Here is a 22926-nt window from a genome sequence, read left to right on the forward strand (position 1 = left end):
TACTACATAAGTAACGACATTTATTTGAACACGAAAAGAAAATCAGTCCTAAATAGCGTAGTGGGCGTAGCCGGAATCGTAGGTGATGTGCGACACGGCGGGCGCCGCCGAATAAGCCACGCCCAAAAGCGGCGCGTGTGCGACTGGAGCCGCGCTATAAGCCAGGGCCGGAGCGGCCGCAGTGATCCTCAAACCGGGATTGGAAATCCTGACGTCGGCCTTACGCACACTGGAAAAGGGTGTGTCGATCGATTTCGAATATGTTGAAATCTGGCCTAAATTGCCAGCGGTGCGATAAATGTTGGAGGACTGCGAGGTGATGGCAGGGGCGGAGTAAGTCAACGGCTGCGCGTACGTTATGGCAGGTGCGCCATAGGCTAGGGCGGGGGCGGCGTATGTGCTGAATGCGGGTGCCAGAATATCTCCAGCGCTAGCGCAAGCGACGGCTGCGCAAAGGATTAGACACTGAAAAGAAAACGTCACTGGGATTGTATGCGGCGTGTTTAAAAAAAACGCGGCAATATTTTTTGAAAAAATTTCCCATATATGTGGGTCCGGAAATACCTTATATCCAAGACACGGGGTAATAAAGTTTTGTTTCAAATAATGTTAAATAATTAAAAAACGTCACTGTGTTAATTTTTTATATGATAAACATTAAGTTATTTTTAGTCGAATTGCAATATTATTGGAATGCTGGAAAATATTTTTTGATAAATGAACACACAATAAAATAGTTTTTATTTTTTATCTCGTAAACGAGAAAAATTCAGACGAAAACCTAGTAGCTCTGGTCGCTCTACGTCGGGGAAGTATCCAAATTAAATTACAGTTAGTGGAGTACATAACGCCTCTGTTTAATTTTTATTTAGTTAGAGCCGTGATTAACAAAACTTTAACACCCTGTATCTCGGAAATAATGCATTTCTGGACCTACATATTTCAAATTTTTTGCATAAAATGATCTGAGGAATTACCTCCTTAAATATTGCCCTATCCTTTTTAAACAACCTGTATATTTGTCGGCCATCCTTAGGCACACGTTTGAGCTGAGTCCAGAGTTTTTACCTAGTTCCGCATTGCTTCCAAAGAATTATATTAGAGGATTTTAAATCCCAATTATAAAATGCTTTCCAGTTTATACAGGGCGTCCAAAAAAATATTGTAACGAGAAATGTAACTGCCTATTTTAAGAAAATTGTTTGGTCTATATCTATAACTTCATTACTTTAACTGGTACTACGTATTTTTTATTTTCCAGTCATGCAAGTGTATGGTATTATATTTATCTTTGGAAAATGTGGAAATACAGCGTTTCTTTATGTTAATTTTGAATCGTTATTTGTCGACTTCTATTTATCACAAATTTGAAAATTTGTTTTAATAAAAAAATAAATATCTGGGAAAAATTTAAAATAAACACGTCCAATATATTACTAAGGGCTTAGTCAGGCATCTAAATCATGCAGCGACTTTTCTGAAGTCTTGCCAACTTGATGGAATTTGAACCAAATATAATTTTTTTTTCTGAATTTTTAAGCACCTAATATCCAACTCAACTTTTACGTAAAATAGGGTTTTGTAGCAAAAAAGTACTCACTCTGAAAGCCATTTCGGTGATTTGAAAAATATGTACTCGCTCTAGGGTGGGTCGATAGGTGGATGATTGCAGGTTGACTGATACGTTTCGCATTCGGTCCCCGAACTTTTATACCGCCTCAACGGAAGACCGGTTCTTTGGCGTTAAGTAATCCATCTTAAATATTGATTGTTATCCCTTCGATTGCGTGTAGGTACTTGACACGGTCACTTGATTTTCTAGAGCCTTTTAAAGTGCAAGGTGAGGTTGCGCACTAAGAAAAAAGGACACGCGGTTTATTTGTTAATCGGCAACATTTTAACGTAATGCCACGCGTATTATCTTAATTATGTTTTATTTAGAAACTTTTAACTCCTGCAATTTTTCTAAATTACGTACCGATTCCAACAAAAAACGAAATAAACATAAGCAATGCATAACTGCTTAAGGCGGATCTTATTATTGTTTTATATGACATTGCTTCAGTTAGTTTTAATACAAAATAAGGATAATTTGATTGGCCAATAACAAGAGCTTTAATTGAATAATTGTGAATTGCACTAAAGCAGAAATTGCAGATATGCATTTTATGTATGTACAGGCCTGCACGGAAAGCTGGTCGTTTTTATACACAATCGTATTCTAATCGTAGACCTCATCATCAAAGCATATTTAGCAGGGTTCATCAAACGCTACATGAATCTGGAAGTTTCGAAAACCGTAGTTTTGATACCGGCCGGCACCGCGAAGTTCGAACATAGGATTAGAAGTTGCTGTTCTAAATACTAGAATTAAATAGCCATGTATCACATGTAATCACGATCCTTTTCTTTTGTTCAAATATTTTCATTCCTGGTTTCTCAAAACTTCTCTAAAACTTCCACAACAGGTATTGTTACGTGACTATTGAGTTGCTACTAACATGGAAGTATGGGCCGTTCAAATTTTTAATTGGGCGCCAAGTGTTTTATCACTCGGACACACTTGAGTAAGACGCTGATTAAAAAAAAAACACTAAAAGTGTCGGTCGGAACTGGAAATTACGCTATGCAGGGGGCAATAATTAATTAATGAGGTTCAGTTAATGCAATAATATTGATAATGTATAAAACTGACCAACTCTCGAGAGCCACGATTGGTCAATAATATTCACCTATGCTGTTAACAACGAAATTTAATCCTATTGAACTACACAGTAACGTACAGAAACAATATAAGTCCGATGTTTATAGAATTTACTATACCGGGTGACACAAGAAAGTGGGAACACTATAACATTTAAACGGCTTGAGATAGTGGTTTAAAATTTGGAAGGGTTAATACTCGTATACGCTGTGAGCAGAAACGATAGTAACTTTTGAATTTTAAATGGCACAATTTATATTTTTTCCCATTTTGGGATTCAGGAGATCAGGAGAGGACGGTGTTTCTCTTTTTTTTCCCGTTTTTTTTAATTTTTATTTAATTTTTGAAAATTGCGTCTAGGAGGCTGTGACCATTATAAATACAATTGACCGGGTCACCTGGTCATGGGAAAAATTGTAAATGAAACTTTTCTTTACTTGTCTAATGGCAAATAGCATTTAATGCAATGAAGTATTAATTTTTTAGCATAACCTAGTTTTTTCAAATTGCACCCTAGTGGGAACAAAAACTTTTTCAAACCGGTACTTTTTTTGCAACATTTTGACACCAAAATTTTTAAAATCCGTTAAAAACTAAGCTCTCAGGAAGAAAAAATCCAGATAAGTAAATACATTTTTATAAAAACAAAATATTTACTTAGGTGGCTTTGCTTCTATTTATCATCAAGTCGGCATGATTAAAAATTCTGAAAGTTTGTCCATTGTTTTTCATTTCTTCACTTATAATAAAATTATCATGTCGATTATATTGTGGATTTCTCATTTTCCATTCCAGCTTTCTAAAGAAAGAATGTGCAGGGAGGCGACGTGTCGGACAGCGGGCTGCATACAATGCGCGGGCCTGTCGAGAGTTTTTTCTGCATTCCATCAACTTTTTCTCCATTTGTAAATTGATTATTGTTTTCCATGATAATCCAAATCGATAACAGGACAAAATGGATTATCAGATAAAAATATACAAACTGTCAGAATTTCAATCATGCCGACTTGATGAATTGAAGCAAAGCCACCTAAGCAAGATTTGTTTTTCTAAAAATGTATTTACTTATCTGGTTTTTTCCTTCCTGTGAGCTTATTTTTGAACGGATTTTGAAAATTTTGGTATCAAGATGTTTCAAAAAAAAAATACCGATTTTAAAACGTTTTTGATCCCACTAGGGTGATACACAAGAATTTTCAAAATTAAATGAAAATTTAAGAAAACAAAACAAAGTGAAAAACCATCCTATCCTACATAGAAAAAAAAATAGGTTTCTGCAATAGGAGGTGCAACCATTGACTACATATTGTCAAAAAATAATCCCGGTATAATCACGGACTGTCCAAAAGAAAATATGTATCTACCTCGAGTGTAAGTATAAGGACGATACGCAAACTGTGTTTTTATTCCCATAGGGGGTACTTATCCTTGTCCAATCGGTTGGTAGCGCCGGGCTGATGGCTCTGCAAACCCTGCAATCTGAAACTACAGGCTCGCTGAGGGAATTTGTGGCTCACCGCCGCTAACCGGGTACCGTACGACGTTGGGGATGACAGTGAACAAAGCAAGATGGCTTCCTAGGCCGCTACAATCTCAATCGGAGTACTGTCGTAGAGAAGGAGACAAAAAAAAAACGTCTAAAGATAGAAGGATGACTATATTACTGCCGGGTCAAAACGGGAATGGAAGGAATATATTTAAGATAGAACTCACCTATGCTGTCTAGATCACCTAAGACAGAACACAGAACTTCGCCTTGGGTGAGAATACAATGACAAATCAAAAACTCAATAGGCAAGTTGCAAACATCAATCGGCCAAACTATTTTCAATTTCTGCAAGAAGAATTAGTTAGTTTGCTAAAATATGTGCCCCTGTTAACTAGAAGAGGTTCAGGTTTAGTTTTAAAAGGTTGAATGTTATACGTTTTTTAAATCGTACGTATGAAGTCTGAGGTAGAGGTAGGCTTTATCATGGGCCGCCTTGATCCCGAGGTTTAAATCATTCGGATCATTATATCTGGGGATATCTAAATACAACATATAATAAATAATAAATATCAATACAGAATATCGAAGACCTAACAAATCGAATGATGTCATAAGAAATAATCCAGGCACATTTTAGCGCATTATGGACTAAATTATGGTTAGGATAAATACATATCGCAAAGCTGACGTTTTCAACACTTACTATAATTTTTTTTTTGTCCTGAAAGTCTTGCTTATTTGCTGTGTTTTTATTTGAGTTACAGTGTTTAAATAAAATATTTTTAAAGAAAAGATTTTGTAGTTTAAGCACGGATGGAATAATTGGTTTCAAATATTATTGATAAATTATTTTTCAAATGTAATTGTTTGGTAGATAGATTGATACAAGATACAACTGTTTGACAGCACCCGAATAAATTATTGTTTTAGAATATATCTTTTCTATATGCTATGCTTTAAATTTTTTTGTTTGGAAAGTTTATTAAAAAACTTAAAATTAAATTTATTTTTTCCATGTCGTTATGTAAGTTTTTCTTATTTGTTTTTTATTATCTCACTAATTGTTGGCTTTTGATGCCATGTTTATAAAACAAACTACCCATTATTTTAAACAAGAAATTAACTCCTTAAATAGTAGAAAGTAGATTTTTTTTTGAAAATTTGAGCCCTTTGAATTTTAAAAATATTTTAGAACATGAAACATCGCCGCTTCTCACCATACCGCAATGCATTTCTATCCAGTTCACCTTCCAGTCCCATATTAATATCACAATTAGTTCTAGCTGGTAAACAACGCAGAAAGCATGAACTAAAATCGAGAATGTAAATTAATGTAATGTAACGAATGTAAAAATTAAAATATTTTCTGAAGAGGGCAAAAACTATATTCTAGAAAACTCATTCAGGTTTGTCTGGTATGCTTAATCTTAATTGTTATAATTATAATCATATTAATAATAATAATATTTTTGAATACAAGCAAGCATCCTTTCGTTTTTATTACATTTTGCGATAAACTTCCCGCTAGTAGACAATTTTAGTCGGCAATTTAAAGCACTTTGTTTCTATTCAGGGTGCTACTTAAAGATCGTATTTCTAAACTAATTTTAATATTATACAGAGTGTTCCTGTTCCTTAAGCGTATTTTTTTAAGCTTCATTTTTTTATATACAGGCCGTTGAAATAAAAGAACTGGGTTTTCTCAATTTTATTGAAACTGCTATGGATATTTTGATAAAATTTAGTGCTTGACTGCAATGGCATAGAAACACTTTTTTTTTAAATAATTTGTCTTCTTTCACCAGTGAATTAGGCATGACATGGAATATTTTTATCGAAATAAATAGCCCGCCATTGCTTTTATTAGGCAAAAACTACATTTTTGTAATCGCGTTTCATTTCTTAGTAAAAATTATTTCTTCACTTTGTAATGAAGTAAGTAATGAAAAATCTTATTTAATGGTCAGAATTAAAAAAAAAGGAAATAATCGTAATTTCTTTAATTGAATATAAGAAACTGACATCAAATAACGTGGAAAATGTTTCTATGCATTGCAAATGAGGACAACACGTTTACTCCATCTAGCGTTAAGAAATCACACCCTTAAGTATGAGCATTCTATTATGAAACACCTTGTATAATAAGTGTTGCTATCTGTTTAATTAAACCTAGAGAAATTACGGCCTAGCTATTGGACTAATTATCAAATGTCCGTGAAAAAAGTAAACCTATTAATTTATATATAATCATAAATTTATTGAGTCAGCAGTGTTTCTAGATACAACGTATATCTTAGGAGTGCTTTCATTAGTAATTTCATTCACATATTCGATAAATTCTTCCAAGCAGCGTCGACGGATATGACGTAATGAAAGTCGTCTGGTTGATATTTGATCGTTCCAATTTTGTTTCGCTTTTGTTTTTTATTTTTGCTCCTGTTTTCGCAGACGCTTCGAGTGTGACCTTAAAAGGTCAATTCGAAAAAGGAGATGTAGACAAACTTTCTTTAAAAGTGGACACTTGTAACATATCGTTTTCATCGTTAATATTTGACTCGGTCGGGTTTGGATTGAGAAGAGCATCTATAACGAAAATTTAATATTATACAACGCGGCATAAGAAACTTGGAATCTCCTGTAACTATGAAATAGTTCAAGATTTGAAATTTGGAAGGAATTTTCCTCCCAAAATTAAACGAGTTATTAGAGTTGGTTTCTACAGGGGTTATTTGTGATCGTGGATTATTCACGAATTTTGGATATTGAAAATATTGCATTTTTAGGTATAGTAGTCTCAAAGTATAGCGTCTTGGCTTTGGACAGACCCCTTCCCTTCATAGAAAAATGCACATTTTAAAAATTAAAGATTCGTATTTATATTGAAATAAAATTGGGTTGAGTAAAACCGCACTTATTTAGGTTAAGTTTTGATAATTTGTGTACTTTATATAATACAATACTTTACTTGAAAGCACTTTAAAAGTCCGTCCCTGATGTCCTACAATACCGACTGGTCAGGTGTTTACTTGTCGTCTGCAGGTTATTTCGATAATTGCCCTCAAGACGATATACTTTGAGACATACTATACTAATTGTTTCCCACTTGTCTGACCACTTACCTACTAATTAGGGAAGAACGAATTTTATTGAAATTTTTATATTGAATATAGTGGCGTAGTCGTCTAAATAATGCTGTTTGCGATTTGATCCGTATTTGTTTATTTTTATTTCTATCTATCTTTACCTCTTCTATCTTGACTAGTGGCAATTGCAGTCAAAATATTGTTGTCAATTTAGGTTTCTTCAGTGACGTAGATCGCATCAAGAGCTACAATTTTTGTACATGCTGGTGACTGTTGACATTTTGATTTGCTAAAATAATATCAGAAACTTTTCCACCCTGTATCTCGCATGTTAAAATGTTTTCAAGACGTCAACATGAGTTTTCTTCTTAGAATGGATGCGTTACCCTTTCAAATATTGTCATGAATATTTCAACTGGGGTAATTCGTGCAAATAAAATTTTCTAAATCGCGATCGGTGTCCTATTTTTCAATAACCAAAATTATAGGACAGAGGAGACAAATAAAACGGAAGATAAAAGTTCTGCAAATGTTTAATTTAAACAGCTGTTGAAAGCGGCACATTTCACATCGCAATTATTTCGGTAGTTTCTTGTCAAAGCTTCGATATGATGAACACGAAAAACTTAAAAACTAACACTATCAATATCCTATAACAGTCTTATTTAATTAATCAACAAGCCATAACACACCCACTGTCACCACCTTATTGTTCACTCACTGGTACTTTGTCGTCTATCATTTGCTCCGAGATTTGTTGCTCAGTTTCTTTTGCATTTTCTTCTGTGTATTGCTGATCAGAATATTGCTGGTTCGGGTCGTACATCTCCTCGTACTGATTCGGATCGTATTGCATATTGGGGTCATACTGGTACTGACTGTTGTCTCCATATTGCATATTGGGGTCGTACCCTTGGTACTCTGCGTTGGGGTCGTACTGGGTCGGGTCAGGGTATTGATGACCATCTACATGTTGCTGAGTAAGGGTCTGCGGGTCTTGCTCATTGCCCGGAAGTGGTGATCGATCAAATTGCATGTCTGGCTGTTTGATTTCATCCTGAGTTTTGGGTTGGGCTGAAGGCTCGACTTTCACTGGGTCGTTACCACCTACGCATGTTACAATTGTTAGGTTAAGGAAAACCTTTAAAAAGGTACCTTTTACCTGTGACGGAGGAAGTGCTCAACTGCGACTGACAAAACTTATCGTTTAAACATTCTAGACTAGTTTGTAATTGTTGTATTTCCTCCCTATAAACAATACATAGAAATTGTTAACTAAACCGAGTGGCGCAGATACTGTTCGTTCAGTTTAACTTGGCAGATACGTCATTAAGCACTAGCGTCATCATTGATATGAAGACGCAGTCGTATGCTTTGTAAGATAAGTCTAAGGTGACGTGATCGATTATTACCAATGTTATTACAAACTAACCAAAACCATATTTTTACCATTAACATTTTTTCATCATTCGCAAAATTTATAACCTTTTCTCTTAAATATAAAATCCTATATTTTTTTAATAACTACCATAGGAGTTTGTTTAGAGATACAATAGGTAATAATATGCAGCATTGTTCATAAATTTGCTCCTACTTCTGGCGAATCAGGTCTTCCGGTTTTGATCTTCGATTTTTAAACTGTCTATGCCTACTACTCCAAGTTGTTTTCGACACCAAGTCAAGTAAGGGTCCAACAATGATTTACTAATATCCTACCAATGTAATACTATCCCCTGTATATACGATCAAGAAAAACAACTGAAGGTGCGTTCTGTCAAGCGATGCGGACAATAGATTTAGGGAGAGTGTTAATGTTCTGTAAACTTTGTACCCTTTGTACTTATAGCAACGCTGCAAGTTTGCTTCATTATGACGTCACGTTAAACTTAACTATATTGTGACCAGTGGCGTCGGCCTTTTATCTTGGCCAGTCCAAAAAGAAATAAATTCTTGATATATGTCATTAGAACATGACATTTTATATGGAATAAAGTGATCATTGTCCTTCAGAAATAAATATTAATAATTAGATATTTTTGAAAATTCATAACAATGAATCTAAATATAAACTTTGGTTTTGACCACTTTGTTTAATCGACATATAAATGTAGAATGTAGAAATTGATTTAACTATCTGTCAGAAATGCCTATGTCATATCTCAATGTCATAACCAACCAAGAAATGTCAGTAACCAACCGATTGTTTTATCCAAGATCATAATTCAGTCACAACTGATCCGATAGTCACGTGTTACGACGATCATGCCGCATTAAATTGATCGAACTTAATACCTGATCGCTTTCGTCATCGGACCGCTGGCGATTTTGTCCGATGCAAGCAGTTACGGAAATTGAGGATATGCGAAAAACCAACCAACCTTTTTAGTTTTGGGCACGACGTTAACCGTTATGTCGAGTTTAATTGGTCCCTTGCGTTTGGTCGGCCGGACTGTCGGCGAACCTGACTCTCTTTGTTCTGATTTTATTGTCTGCCCGTCCGTCCCTACCAAACACAAGGTCAGCGTTAGAAAAAAGCGCCCGTCAGGACCCCGAACGACCAACCAGAAAAGATTTGTTTATGTTATTTAGATCTTCCCTATGGTCCTACAGGAATTAACAGGACAATAAAAGCGACTACTAATTCATACAAAAACACACCAATATCCGTTTCCACAAAAAGCTGGTTTTACGACATCGAGCTGTGCAGGGGCCAAATATGCTACAAACTCTCGTCGATATCCATCGAGAAACTAGATTAAAAGGTATCATTACATTTTTATGAAAAAAAAAAGTCATATTGGCGCAAATATTTTTTGACAGAGTTTTGTAATTTTCTTTTAATATTATCAAAAAGCGTGTTCAAAGGTGTTTGTTGAATTACCACTTCATATTATTAAATGTTGTGCGGAGTTCAGAGGAAGGTCATTTAAAAAATTTTACGTTTGTGACCTTTGACAACCATCTTGGAAATATTTTCTACGGTCTTCGCTTAACTACCTTAGTAACAAAATTTTTGGGAATGCCTATTTGGTCAGCTTGTACAAATATAAAAAAATAAAGCAAAATTAGCAAATGCAGTATTAAAAAAAAAGACAAAGAACGCAGGTATAAGTAAACAAACTAAAGATATTGCTTATTTATGCACTGCCAAGGTATTTTTATATACACTGAACGAATTCCTCTTTCATGCTTTTCATAATATTCTGGTTCCCTACTTGAATGCACATTTTGTGGATACTCTTTCCTCACAAAGTAGCGGGTGTTTTTTTTTTGCAACTGAGGAAGGAAAGAACTTTATTTCCATCAAATAAGTTTTACGAAACAACAAATGGTAAGTCAGCAGATAATGCACAAGCGGATCGGCATTAAATAAATAAATAAATTATGGAATTTGATATGTAAATAAACTTAAAATTATACTACATGTGTTGTTTACTTAAACAAGTATAAGTATTCGTCAGCTCTATACAATGGACGATGACCACTTAAGTGATCAAAACATGTATCAAAGAAAAAGCGAGACTCTTGTTCTAAGGGAAGTGTGTAGTATATATTATTGGAACGAAAAACAGAAGAAGAAAAAATGGTTTAAGTGGTTTTTGTTTTGCACTGAGGTGGCTTTTACTTGATGAAAATCCATTTATCAAAATGAATAAGAACTAAAAGTTCAGATTTTCACGAAATTATATATTATGATATGACAATTGTTTCGAGAACATCGTGTCTTTATGAAATGTAATATTTACAAAGTGCGTGGTACTATATATACCGAAAAATCACAATAAAACCTTAAATAATGTTGTTGTGATAATTTAAGTTTAATAATGGAGAGATATTTAAATCTAATTGGTCGTTAAGCAATACATTTCAATGCCTCCACGGCTCCCAGTAAATTTAATTTTCTACTTTTTGTGGCTGCATTTAAAATATCAAAATTGTCGTCAAAAATGTGTTTTTATGTGTTTAAGTGTGAAGCATAATTAGAATCTAGACTGTTGTTTTTGAACGCTCTTTTATGTTCGCTAATGCGTTTCTTGAAGGATCTACCTGTTTCTCCAATATAAATTTTAGGACAAGATCCGCATTTCAACCGGTAGACACCTAATTTTTGAGATTTTAGACATTTCGTTTTATTGTTTTTAAAAATTTTTCCTATTGTGTTGTTAGTTCTGAAAGCTAATTTTAAACCAGCAGTTTTAACCTCAGTTCAATTAATGGATTTTTTGGAGTAAGATCATGCAACAGTATTTGTTGTCCACCATTCCACTACTTTTAGCATTTAGATAAGGAAGCGACTATGTTAAATAAACCCGCCAACTACTGCTACTAATATCCAAATTAAAGAGGGACGCAATACGTCACAGAAGTGCTGCGCCTATGAGAAGTAACTATCATCTCTGGTTTGCCGTTCTTGCGTCGCGTTGCCCTACACAAATTATATCTTACTTATGGCGGACGCTAGCGTCGTCAAGTTTCCGGGTCAGGACGCGGCACTCACTCGACAGTTTGTCCATGAGTTGATTTTGGGAGCGGACCAGGTCCTCTAGCTCGGCTACTGTGGCCGCTGCAACAACGAATCACGTTTTAGTATCGCGTCCCAAATCAACTCATGGCAAAAACGCTCCGTATTCCCCGCTCTCGCTTACCGTGTTTGGTCTCCATATCGTGAATCATCGAAGTCAGCTCTTTCTCACGATCGTCCTTTTTGGCGGGTAAAGGCAGAGCCATCGCTTCGGAAGTTCTCGGCGTTGCCGATTTGGAACGTTCTTCCGCGAGAGCGGCGTTTAAATTCAACTGAAACGTCGCGAAACCATTGAATACACACTCAAATTATCAACAAATATAAAAGATAGGACATGGGCGAGGGTAACGAGTCTGAAGCTGTTTTGAAACTTTTTGAATAGTTTCGGAAATAAGATCGAAAAAACGAAAATCAAAAATGATTTTCCAAATAAATTAATAAGTTTTCGTCTTCTACAAGAAGAAGTGGAATATGCATTTTGTGAAGCAAATTTTATTTAGAGTGAGATGGGCATTGGTTTCTTTGTTGATTGAGATTGTTTATATTATTTCTCAATTTTTGGGATTTTCGAGGCTAAAACGTTTGATAACGGGTACTTCTTCGTATCAGATGGTTAATCAATCAATTAATTAATTAATTAAAATGGTAAATTCTTGTGCTGCATATTAGAATATGTTTTTTGTAAATAAATAATAACTCATCGGGTTATTATATAAACATAATATTATAGAATGCTATATGATTATTTTAATAATAAATTTCAATTTAATAACAAAAATTGTTTATTTTATTTTATGATTTACATCTAACACGATAATGTATTTTGGTATTATTTTCTTTTTGATTTAGTTTTCAAATTAAAAAAAAATACATTTTTATGTGTTATATGAGGACTTTTTTGAAACAATACTGCTATTTTCTAACCAATAAAACCAATAAATATTTTTTAAAATACTTAAATACTTTTAATTTGTAAGTATAGCAATTTTCGCCTTTCCAGAAATTTTTTTATAAACACTTTGTGGCCATTAAATCGAATTCGTATCTGACACTGTTACTGATCTGTTATTTAGATCCCAATCGTGATGAGAAGCGGTTTTTTGACAGCGGATAGGAAATTTAGAATAGAGAGTAGAGCACATTTAGAAAAAAATATTCTTTTGTTAACCAGTTAACTAACAGTTATCAACCGTGGCGCATCTTTATAGATATATCTCTATCTATAGCTACCACTGCTGAATAGTATGCAATGCAAATGAAAATATATACAAAATAGATTCGAGGGCCGTTCACATATTATCTCATCGTTTCTGACATGACCGGTAGGCATTGATTTGAATTTAATTAACAGTCAATAAATTGCGACAATAAGTTACGTTGTTAAGTTCGAAAGCGGATTGTTACAAAGCGTTTCTTAAATTTCTGAAATAGATAAAATGGACAGTGGTTAGCAAATATCTCTTCAAGATCTGTAGGTTCTAGTTCACACGGGCGTAACGCAAGCAAGTTTGATCGGGAAGACGTTTTACACCCTGGGTCTAAAAAGAAAAGAAGCAAGTTGATCCACCCATCCCCATTTCAAAATAAACTGATGAAATTAACCAAAGCTATAGCTCCATCAGGATAGAACCTCTTTTGTCAGATTTGTTCGATGACAGCGATAATCGAGCAACTGCAGATTTCGCCTCGAATGACAACCAACTGAAGGAACATACTTTCGGAACAATACGGTGTCGATGATCGCGGTGAACGAGTGTCTCCTCCCAGAAAGGCTCATTTTTTTCTGATGGTGAAACGTTCTTCATCATTATTATATCAAGTAAAACATGAAACCATGTTGAAAGATCCTAAATATTATCTAGTGTACGACTATGTTGTTCACAGCCCAGCAAGAAGGCTGATAGTGTACTTGGGTGAGGTGGACCACAACGTATCCAAGAGTCAAGCGAGTTCAACCGTACATGAACAGATATTACAAGTAGTAGAGATACCTAACTTCTATGTCCCCGTCCCTAGAACAAGATCTTGAGATGACATTACAGATTCCTAACTTAGCAAAGTTTCGCATCTCATCGACAGATGGTAAGACAGGTCCTAACCAAGAAAGTTTCGCCGCTCACCTACTACTAAGTTTACAAAGAAGAATTTAACAGCTTCTCTTTCAATATTAAAGAATTGACGGGTTCTGCTTTGGGTTTACGAAAAATCCAAAATCAAAAGTGGTGTTCGATTTCATTACTACGTATCAAAACTGAATGAAATATACATTCTTTGTTTGGTGCCTTTCTGGCCGTCTCACCTCTTTTTCCAACGATGCTACTTGTTCCGACAGTCGGATGCCTTCGCGACGACTATGGATCAGATCCGCGTCCGCCCTGTCCAGCCTCTGCCTCAGCGACTGAATCTCAGCCTGGAGCCTCGCGATTTCCTGCTTGTATTGCCTCTCGGTGCGCTCGTTCGCCATCTGGAGGGCACCGATTTGCTGCTCCAGAGCACTCTTCTCGGCCCCGCTTACTCCGATATCAGACTGAAGTGTCACTGTTCACAACACGCGCAATTTGTTACGATTTTTAGAGCCGTCCACCAACACTTACGTATTTTACTCTGCATGTCTTTCTTCAGTTCGTCGATCAACGCCTGCTTCTGCGCCACTTCTCTGCGCAGATCGCCATTTTCGCGCCGCTGCTTGTCGAGCTCCAGTTGCAGTTTGTTGGCGGACTCCCATTGGACGCCAAGCTCCGTAGTAAGCTGCTCTATTTGTTGGGTATACCTGCGCTCCGCGGACGCCCGTTCGTCGGCGACCCTGCGATTCTGTCAAAGACCATCTTTCGTAAACAATTATTAATAATCGAAATTACTTTTAGTTTAGTAATTTGTTATTTGTGATAAAATGTTACCTTATTATTATTATGCACTTAACGAACATAATAAATGATTTTTTCGTTTGTTTCTTTCTTAACCCATATTATCACAAGCATAAAAAAATAAAAAAATACTTTTTTGCTCTAAAATTATTTATTTTGTTGCACTTAACAATGCATTACAAAAAAACATTAAATAATGTTTTGGGGCACATAAGATGTAACATATAATTTATATATAAATATACAAAAGAAAGTTCAAATTCGATAGAAAACAACTAAAACTTTTCTGGATGTGACAAAAAAAATCATAGAATCGGTGGTGCCTTAACGCACCACTGGGACAAAATGGGTTAAACTGTGCCTGTATGGGTTTGATCTATCGACAAACCGTAATACTCACCTGATCGGCGATGGCGTCCCTTAGTTTCAAATGTTGCCGCTCGAGCTCGTCTTTCAGGCGTCGGATCTCGAGTTCGGCCGCGCTTTTTTCGTATTGCGCCTGCTCCGCCACGTCCAAGCTCCTCTTCACTTGATCGCACGTGTCGTTCTCTTTGTCTTTGAGTCTCGACAACAGCGCTTGCAGCTCCTTTGCCTTGTCGCGCAACTCTGATTTCTCTCTGCACGGCGATTACAACCAAAATTCCTTATCGTAGCCGTTCATTTAACTTCAAATTTTTTTAAATTATACATTAATTTCAATAACAATTATTGAATAACGTGTGTTACAAAAGAAGAACCAAAAGAATCTAAATTTTCTGTTGATCGTTATAATTAAATTTTTTTAAATCCAACGTTGTCAAAGTAGCTAAGTCGATTTGGCAACCTTGCAGCAGTCAAACTATTTTTAAAATGTAGACCCACAGCATCCTATTATCGCAACCAGAATTTGATTCAATTTCTCCATTTAATAGGCTACCCATTATATATTACTTTTTATTTTAATAACAGTAAGTCTTGGAAAAGTGGGATTTCTCAATCCAAAGATGGTTTTATGGTTACATTGCTCTGAATAGCGACTTGGGTTTGAAGTATGGATTTCGCAATTTTGCTTTTTAGTTTTCACGAGAGGTAATAAGTGAAACTTCACTTGTTTGTGTATAGTGAAAGGTAATTTGGCACCACATTACCAAAAATAATTCCTGGAAATATGAGTGCTACGTTTATAAGTTCGGCATTTGCCATATTTAACTGAGAATAAATATTGCTTGTGAGGAAGTCGGCGATACCTGTAATTTTTTTTTTAATTTTTTAGTAATATATTGTATATTTCTTTATTTCTGTGCTTGTATAAAGCTCAAAACTGATGATTTTTAACAATTGAAAAATAAATATACTGTAGAACCTTTTACAGATTGTGTTATTATTGACAACAATTCATATAATAATAATACTAATAATATAAATTATTAGTAGTCTGTATATGTTCTTAACGGGATTCATTGTTATTTTGTCTGAAATAAATTTTTAGTAACGATGTTCTAAAAAAGCAACACCCTGTATATCTATTGTGCGTTACCTGCTGCAAGCGTCCAAATGCCTTTTGTAATCTTCGTTGGGCGAAACTTTGTTCGCGTTTTCGCGAACAGAGTCGACTTCTTCGAGGGCCTTCTTCAGGTCGATCTTGGCTTGAGTAAGCTGGGCTTCCAGTTCCGATATTCTCGATTCGTAGACGATCGACGGTCCTTCTAGAGGACGAGCCTTCCTCGATTTGGTTCCAGCTTTCGTCCCGTCCAATTCGGTCTCCGTTTCGGTTTCCGTTTCTAGATGATCGAATACCGATTTGATCAGGCGCGACTTTTGCCGCTCGTGCAGGTTTTCGTTCTCGCTGATCACTTCCTTGACTTTGGTCAGGAGCGAGGAGAGTTCATCCTTGCAGAACCTGGATTCCTTCTCCAGTTGCTCGATGTAATCCTCTTGGCGTTCGATAAACGACATCAGTTCCGGTGGTGGAGGACCGGTCTCTAGTTTCGGAATGTCCCTAAACGATAGGAAGAACCAGTGTCCGGAAACTCATTAGCACTAGGTAACAACAAGTATTGTAACCGAGACCACCGTTTATCGGACCTGAGGGTGTAAACCACACCTACGTCACAGTAGGGATCGAACCTAGTTAAATCCCTATCTTTGAAAGTTTCGGAAAGCTGGACGGAGATGGCTTTAAATATACCGAAGGTAATTTCAATGACGTCATAACAAGTAATAACGGTTAACGACACTGAAGCGCAGACCCTATTCGTAGTATTACTATTATCGATTTTCTAACATACGTTTGGGTTTTTTCGTGTTGCTCCGAAGGTACAAATGTGCCGGCACTTTTTGCGATTGGGTAGTGGTACCTCCTGGGCGTAGTCGAACTGTACTGATAGCCCGCGTAATACCGGCCTTGCCTGGAAACTCGACTGACCCCGCTCAGAAGCGATTGATTGTCAGTTTCCTCTCCCGCGCTATCCAATTCGCGCATCGCTCGGCCGTAAAACCTATAAGCAGATGTGCCATGATAGTCAATAAGCTGCGTCGCTATACTCTGTTCGTTCGGAAAACGCAGTATACTGATCCCCAAGTTAGAATATCGGAAATTATAAGTAGGAGAATCGTAAGCGTGTGATTTATTTTATTTTATTAAACCCGTCTTACCTGATATGTCTATATTCATGCCGCTAGAGCGTGCTTTTTCACGTTCTATTTTATAAGAAATTAAATCCAACACGCAATGAATTCAACGGAGGATGCAGAAAAAAACATTTATCTTGAAATCACCCTGCAACTTCAAACGTAGTGGAAATATTCACTGAATGTCTCATAAAAGACCATAGGGTGCGAATTCCGAATGCACTGTACACGATGTGCCAAATAAAACGATCAACTATACGATCCGGAAACCCATAGAACATACGAAAAAAAGTTTCTTGGATTCTTCTGAATTTTGTTGATACAGGGTGTCCGACATAAACTTTTGTTTTAAATGGAAACCCTGTATATATCGACATTTTTGGAATCCTTTCTTAAGAAATTCCTATTCTACTTTTGCATAGTTTATGCAGAAATTGTGGTTATGTGTTTTTTTTTTTCACATTTTGATTGCTCCATATAAAATTGTATTGTGACGCTAATGATCGAGGTACTGCAACGAAAATTTAACCACAGACTAAGGGGACGATGCACTACTCAATCAGTTTGACAAATACGACTCAGCTTATACAGGGTGTCCCAAACAGGTGGTGTCGTTTTGGCGAATTCAATTAACAAAATCTTAAGATTTTCAAATTCAGATATCAATTCTAGCATAAATATACAGAGTGGTCCATTTAAAATAACAACGTTGATGTCGGAGGGGACACTTAAATCTTCAGCAGATTCCAAGAAACTTTTGTACGAAACTTTTTTTCGTATCTAATAGGGGTTTCCAGATCGTATAGTGGATCGTTTTATTTGGCACACGGTGTACATAAATGTCATAATTTTTAGATACCGATTTTAGTGATTTTAGCAATTTTGCATTTTTAGAGACCCTTTATGGCTCGTTTGTGCATAAACTTATCAAATGGTGAAAACTGGGCCGGAGTAATCTTTTTCTCCTGTAACTCACAAATTTTTATATAGAAGCTAAACTTGTTTTTATCAATGTAACACTCTGTATGTCTTTCAGTAATTTTATTAGGCTTATTATGAGCTCTTTAAAAATATATACCACATTAGAGGTATTTCAAATACAAAGCGTATATCTCTAATTTTATTTTTGTTACGAGTAGGTTATGGAAAAAAGTGTCCGTTTTGTTAATATACTTTTTCTACGCCCTTCTATAAAATACCAACTTATAAACCGACCTAGCATGCGGAAAGCGTCACTTTACCATGCGAATGGATCCGAGCCATTTTGGACATTTCCAAGATATTGAGCAATCGGATGTTTTCGTAGATATTACCATACGGCTTGAATTTTGACGTTTTCCAATTCTGACGGTCATGTCAGTGAATGTATCCGCGCTATTTACAAAAATATACGGTAAACTTTTTAAGTCACTCGTTTATTGCACGCATACACAAGTTTATTTTCGACAGGTAACCAGCGTTTTGTAATAAATTACGTCATTTATGTATAAAAATTCTGTATTTTTGTAAAACGTAAAAGACCGGACCTTATCCTGACGATACCACTATATTACTCTCCCTTGCTAACAAACACACTATAAATTTTTTGATTTTATACTCGCCTTCGGATGGGAGGAGTGTAACTTTCGGCCAAGAGAATTCGTAGACGACCCACTGCCTCGTGGTAAGCAATGTCGGCGTAGTCCGGTTTCTTTCTAAATTCCATTTTCACCGGGTAAGATTTCCTGGAAGAAAAATCGGAGATCGCGGGTCACTTGACGTCACAGTCGCTCCAACTAGATTCTCCCTCCTGCTTTTTGTTTAAACGAATTTAATCCGATTTGAAGAAGGAATCACTAGCGATGAACAGTATGTTACCTATACGTACGAAGATTTGCGTTTTGTTTGTATCTAGCGTTGCGTCGAATCAGGACTGACCACAACTTAAGATCGATACTTTTCCGCGTGCGATTATTCATTTCGATAAAAAAAATTATATTTAAATGTTACAATTGTCCGGCTGATTTCATCCCACCGGGATCGCACTGCAGGGAAAATGTTTTATCGATCGTTTCCAAGGAAACGATTAAAGTGCGTTTTAAAATCGAATCTCAGCATTGCGGACGCGGTAGGAGATGGAGATTGTTTGAAACGGTGCAAAGTTTCGTGTTTTGAATCTTTCGGTCTTTCAAAGTTTTCGATGTTTTGTTTTATTTTTTTAATTTGATATGAGACTTGTTACTTTCGAAAAATCGATAAAATCGAATTTTTCTTGGTAACGAACCTTATATTTCGGCAACGGTTGGTCCTAGGGGTCCTGGTACAGAAATAATCAGCGTCGAAAAAAAAAATTTTTTTTGTCTGTTTTCCGGTCTCTGTGCCCTGTTCTCAGTTTCGCTGAAGGCGCGGCGTTATTTGGCCATAACTTTCGAGCGGCTTGACGTACCATGTTCAAATTTGGCTCTTTTTAATAATCCCATGGAACACATAAGTCAGTGAAAAAAGGCCGCGATCGGACCTCGGCGTTCATCTGTTCGATTTTCGACTGTTTTTTGGACATTGCTATGACACACGATGAGTGTTCGAAAGTTGAAGCTATCGACTTCATTTTTGGCACACTTATGAAGCTTGGTTCCCTGACGGGAAGCTACAATTTTTGTATTTACGGTTCTCGTCTATCACATAGGCTGTTCGAGATATTTGAAAAAATTCAAATGATAATCACCATTTTTCACCCTCAATCTAGATGACGTAATTTACATTTACTATTCTACGTGCTGCATTTGTTCAGAAAACAAGTATTTTCTTGAAAACTACTTATCGTATTGAAAAAGTTCATATACTTGGAAACGTGGGAGATATGAACGTTTACCTCTATAACCTCTATTTGGAACACCGTTTGCATTATATACAGGGTGCGTCGTTTATAAGCAAAAGAATCTAAAATATTTTAAAAATTTCCTTTTTTGTGGGTAAATTATTGGGGATAAATGAAGAACTGCTAAAGCTACGATAATTTCATTTGAACAGTATCGTAAACTGTGTCGAGAGAGTTTGAGGTTTCGTCAATTATACAGGGCGCGCGAGATATTTGAAAAAATATCATTCGACAACATTATTTGTACAAATTTTAATATTCGGCGAGACTTGAAAGAAATTTTCTACAGGGTGCATGCACAATTAAATTACATCGATTTTGCGAAAGTCCCATTGTGGTCTGCAGGAGCACGATAGAAAAACAATGCGTCCAGGTAGGAAAAGAAACCGCGAAAATAAAAAGCTGCTTCTCGCTACGCGCTACGAACTTGCCCCATCCAGTTATGATTTTTTGAAGCAATCTTGTTACAGTTGCTGTTACTGCTATTAATATGCACTGACGACACAAGCATGGAATTTCGTAAGGATGAAAAAAGTCTTTCTTTCCGCCTCTATACAGGTTTATGATTCTCAAGCATACAAAATAGTAGTAATAATACTAGAGATTTGGAGGCCCTGCCTATGCCGGTAAAACAGGAACTTATGAAGCAAATATTTTTAGCACAGTATGGCAGTATTTTCTTATAATATGCCTAGATTTTGTTAAATGTTCTTGGAAAACGAGTTAAGTGAGTGGAAATCGCTGCTTAGAAAGAAAATGGTGCAAAATGGAGTTTAGTGGGTGAAATGAAGAGGTATGCGCGGAAAATCAATTCCTTCTCCAATTTTTACCGTAGTAGAGCGACTAGCTATAATATCTAATAGCTACATGGATAATAGTGACGATGGTTAGGCTGTACACTATTTTATAGGACAAGTATCTATTCCAAATTTCGCTTGGGAATTCAAATTGACGCGTCAATCGGAAAAGGCAGCCGAAACGTGCAAATATCATTGACGGAATATATAGAGACGTTATTGAAATTATTAGTAATGTGTATAGTGGAGGGCATCGAATTACAGATAAAACAGTAAAAAATAAAAATATATCAATTAACAGTTTTTTTCAAATTTCGTTTTGTTTGTATGTATGTTTTTAAAAATGCCTAGACGTTTCCCAAAATCTGATAACTTTATTTAGTCAATGTGAAGTATTTAATCTGAGAAAGCCATAACATTAGTTTAAGCCGATCTTTCCTTATTCGGTTTACACTTAATCCTTCTTTCTTTTAATATTCATATGATATAGCGAACAGTAAATCTCGGAAGAATTTTTGAGTATATAACACAACATTAGGCCAAGCACAAAATTCAACTAAACGTATACAAATACAAAAAAATAATGATAAGCATTCGTCAAACACCTAAAATTTAAATTTAACAATCATTGGTAAATAGCATAGCGTTCGATAACTAAATATCTCGGGATATACATATACTGCTGCTATATTCACCAAACATTAAGGGAAATTTAAGTATTTTCTAAAATTTTAAATAATATTCAGAATCGAATATATCTACAGAACTTCTTCAAACTGTTAGTTTAAATGGTAACTAAGTATCATACTTTGAAGATAAACAAGGAAAGTAATTAATGTTTCGAAAACTGCTCTGGATAGGTGTAGGAAAATATAGGAAAATATGAGCAGTAAATCTAAAAGTGTAACAAAATTTAGATAATAATGTTGCCAACGTTGAAGTCACCCGGTATTGTTGTAGGGGGACATCCAGAGAATGACCTCATTTGGTGCAACTTACTTGAATTTCTTCCTTTTGTCCGGAGCATATGTCGACGTCGGTCTATTGGGAAACAAAGATCGGAGCGACGCGAGTTTAGGTCTAGCCAGAAAACTCGCCGAAGTTTTCTGTCGTTTGCCGACACCTCCCTGCAAGCTCGAGTACATTTTTGGTTTTAACTGATAGTTGTTTTATCTATATAAAGACGTTAGAAAGTTCTCTATCCGAACTCGAATACCCAAAAAGTGACTATTTTTAATTTGAGATACCAAAAACCGTTAATGTCAAAAAGCAGTGTTGTCGCGTATGTCACTGCGTCGTCTTTCGCGTATGTCACTGCGTCGTCTTTCACTTATGGCGAAGCTTTTATAGCCTCCCCTACGATCAATCGTTTGCCTTTAGCGGAATTCAACCGTACTGTTTTTCTTCCCATAATAAGAATACTATAATCAGGGGCTTGCGCGTTTTCCAAAACAATTCCATCAGCTCGATCTGCGTCGGAATACAGATTGGAGTCAAGGGGTATCGAGGGAAAAGTTGCGAAAAAAGTATGTCACATTACGCTTGCAGTAATACTTGAATTCGGAAAGGCACTGTCGATTTTATACCGAAACGAACCTGCGAAAATAAATTACGTTCCGACACTGTGCGACGAGAATCCGTGTCTGTAGACTTAAGGATCAGCCGACACGCAAAGCACCGCCAAGCGCCGCTATCGCTGCCTCCCGAGATTGATCAGTCAGGGGATACAGAGTGTAATGAAATGAAAATACACGGTAGTAAAATAACGGTTTTCACTTTTATGTATAATAATAACTAACAGCAAAATCAATAAGCAAAAATTATCAAATTCGAAAATTCTATCGACAATTGACGCGTTTACTAGGGTAAATTACACTTTGGTTGATATTACCAACTCCATGATTGCTTGATTATTATATATTTCAAACCGGGTTTATAATTGTTTAGCGTCCATATTTTGACTTTGACCGCCTGGTCTGATTTGGCTGACTTGTCTCCGA

At 36.0% G+C, this 22926-nt stretch overlaps 2 protein-coding genes across 7 annotated transcripts; both read right to left on the reverse strand.

The window, feature by feature from the left end:
• Positions 1 to 37: 37 nt before the first annotated feature.
• Positions 38 to 1730, reverse strand: LOC132698353 (cuticle protein 67-like). The gene is made up of 2 exons (XM_060664361.1): positions 1601 to 1730; positions 38 to 465 (listed from the first exon to the last, which is right to left on the reverse strand). The coding sequence occupies exons 1-2, from the start codon at positions 1691 to 1693 to the stop codon at positions 49 to 51; spliced, it is 510 nt and encodes a 169-aa protein (XP_060520344.1). The 5' UTR covers positions 1694 to 1730; the 3' UTR covers positions 38 to 48.
• A 6061-nt stretch (positions 1731 to 7791) lies between these two features.
• Positions 7792 to 22286, reverse strand: LOC132698198 (serologically defined colon cancer antigen 8 homolog). Of its 6 annotated transcripts, XR_009618347.1 has the most exons (12): positions 21926 to 22286; positions 18874 to 18996; positions 16930 to 17139; positions 16179 to 16640; positions 15063 to 15279; positions 14393 to 14609; positions 14098 to 14336; positions 11923 to 12070; positions 11723 to 11840; positions 9655 to 9779; positions 8439 to 8524; positions 8333 to 8383 (listed from the first exon to the last, which is right to left on the reverse strand). XR_009618347.1 is itself a non-coding variant. In XM_060664140.1 (11 exons), exons 1-11 carry the CDS (start codon positions 22069 to 22071, stop codon positions 7983 to 7985), a joined length of 2358 nt encoding a protein of 785 aa, XP_060520123.1. In that variant the 5' UTR covers positions 22072 to 22284; the 3' UTR covers positions 7792 to 7982. The 6 variants fall into 6 exon arrangements, 3 of the variants coding, with proteins under 3 accessions (XP_060520123.1, XP_060520122.1, XP_060520124.1); XM_060664140.1 differs by lacking the exon at positions 9655 to 9779 and having other exon boundaries at positions 7792 to 8383; positions 14402 to 14609; positions 21926 to 22284; XM_060664139.1 differs by lacking the exon at positions 9655 to 9779 and having other exon boundaries at positions 7792 to 8383; positions 21926 to 22281.
• Positions 22287 to 22926: the final 640 nt, after the last annotated feature.

Source organism: Cylas formicarius, unplaced genomic scaffold (assembly GCF_029955315.1).
Source record: "Cylas formicarius isolate icCylForm1 unplaced genomic scaffold, icCylForm1.1 PGA_scaffold_2__14_contigs__length_35257938, whole genome shotgun sequence".
Classification (NCBI taxonomy): Eukaryota; Metazoa; Arthropoda; class Insecta; order Coleoptera; family Brentidae; genus Cylas; species Cylas formicarius.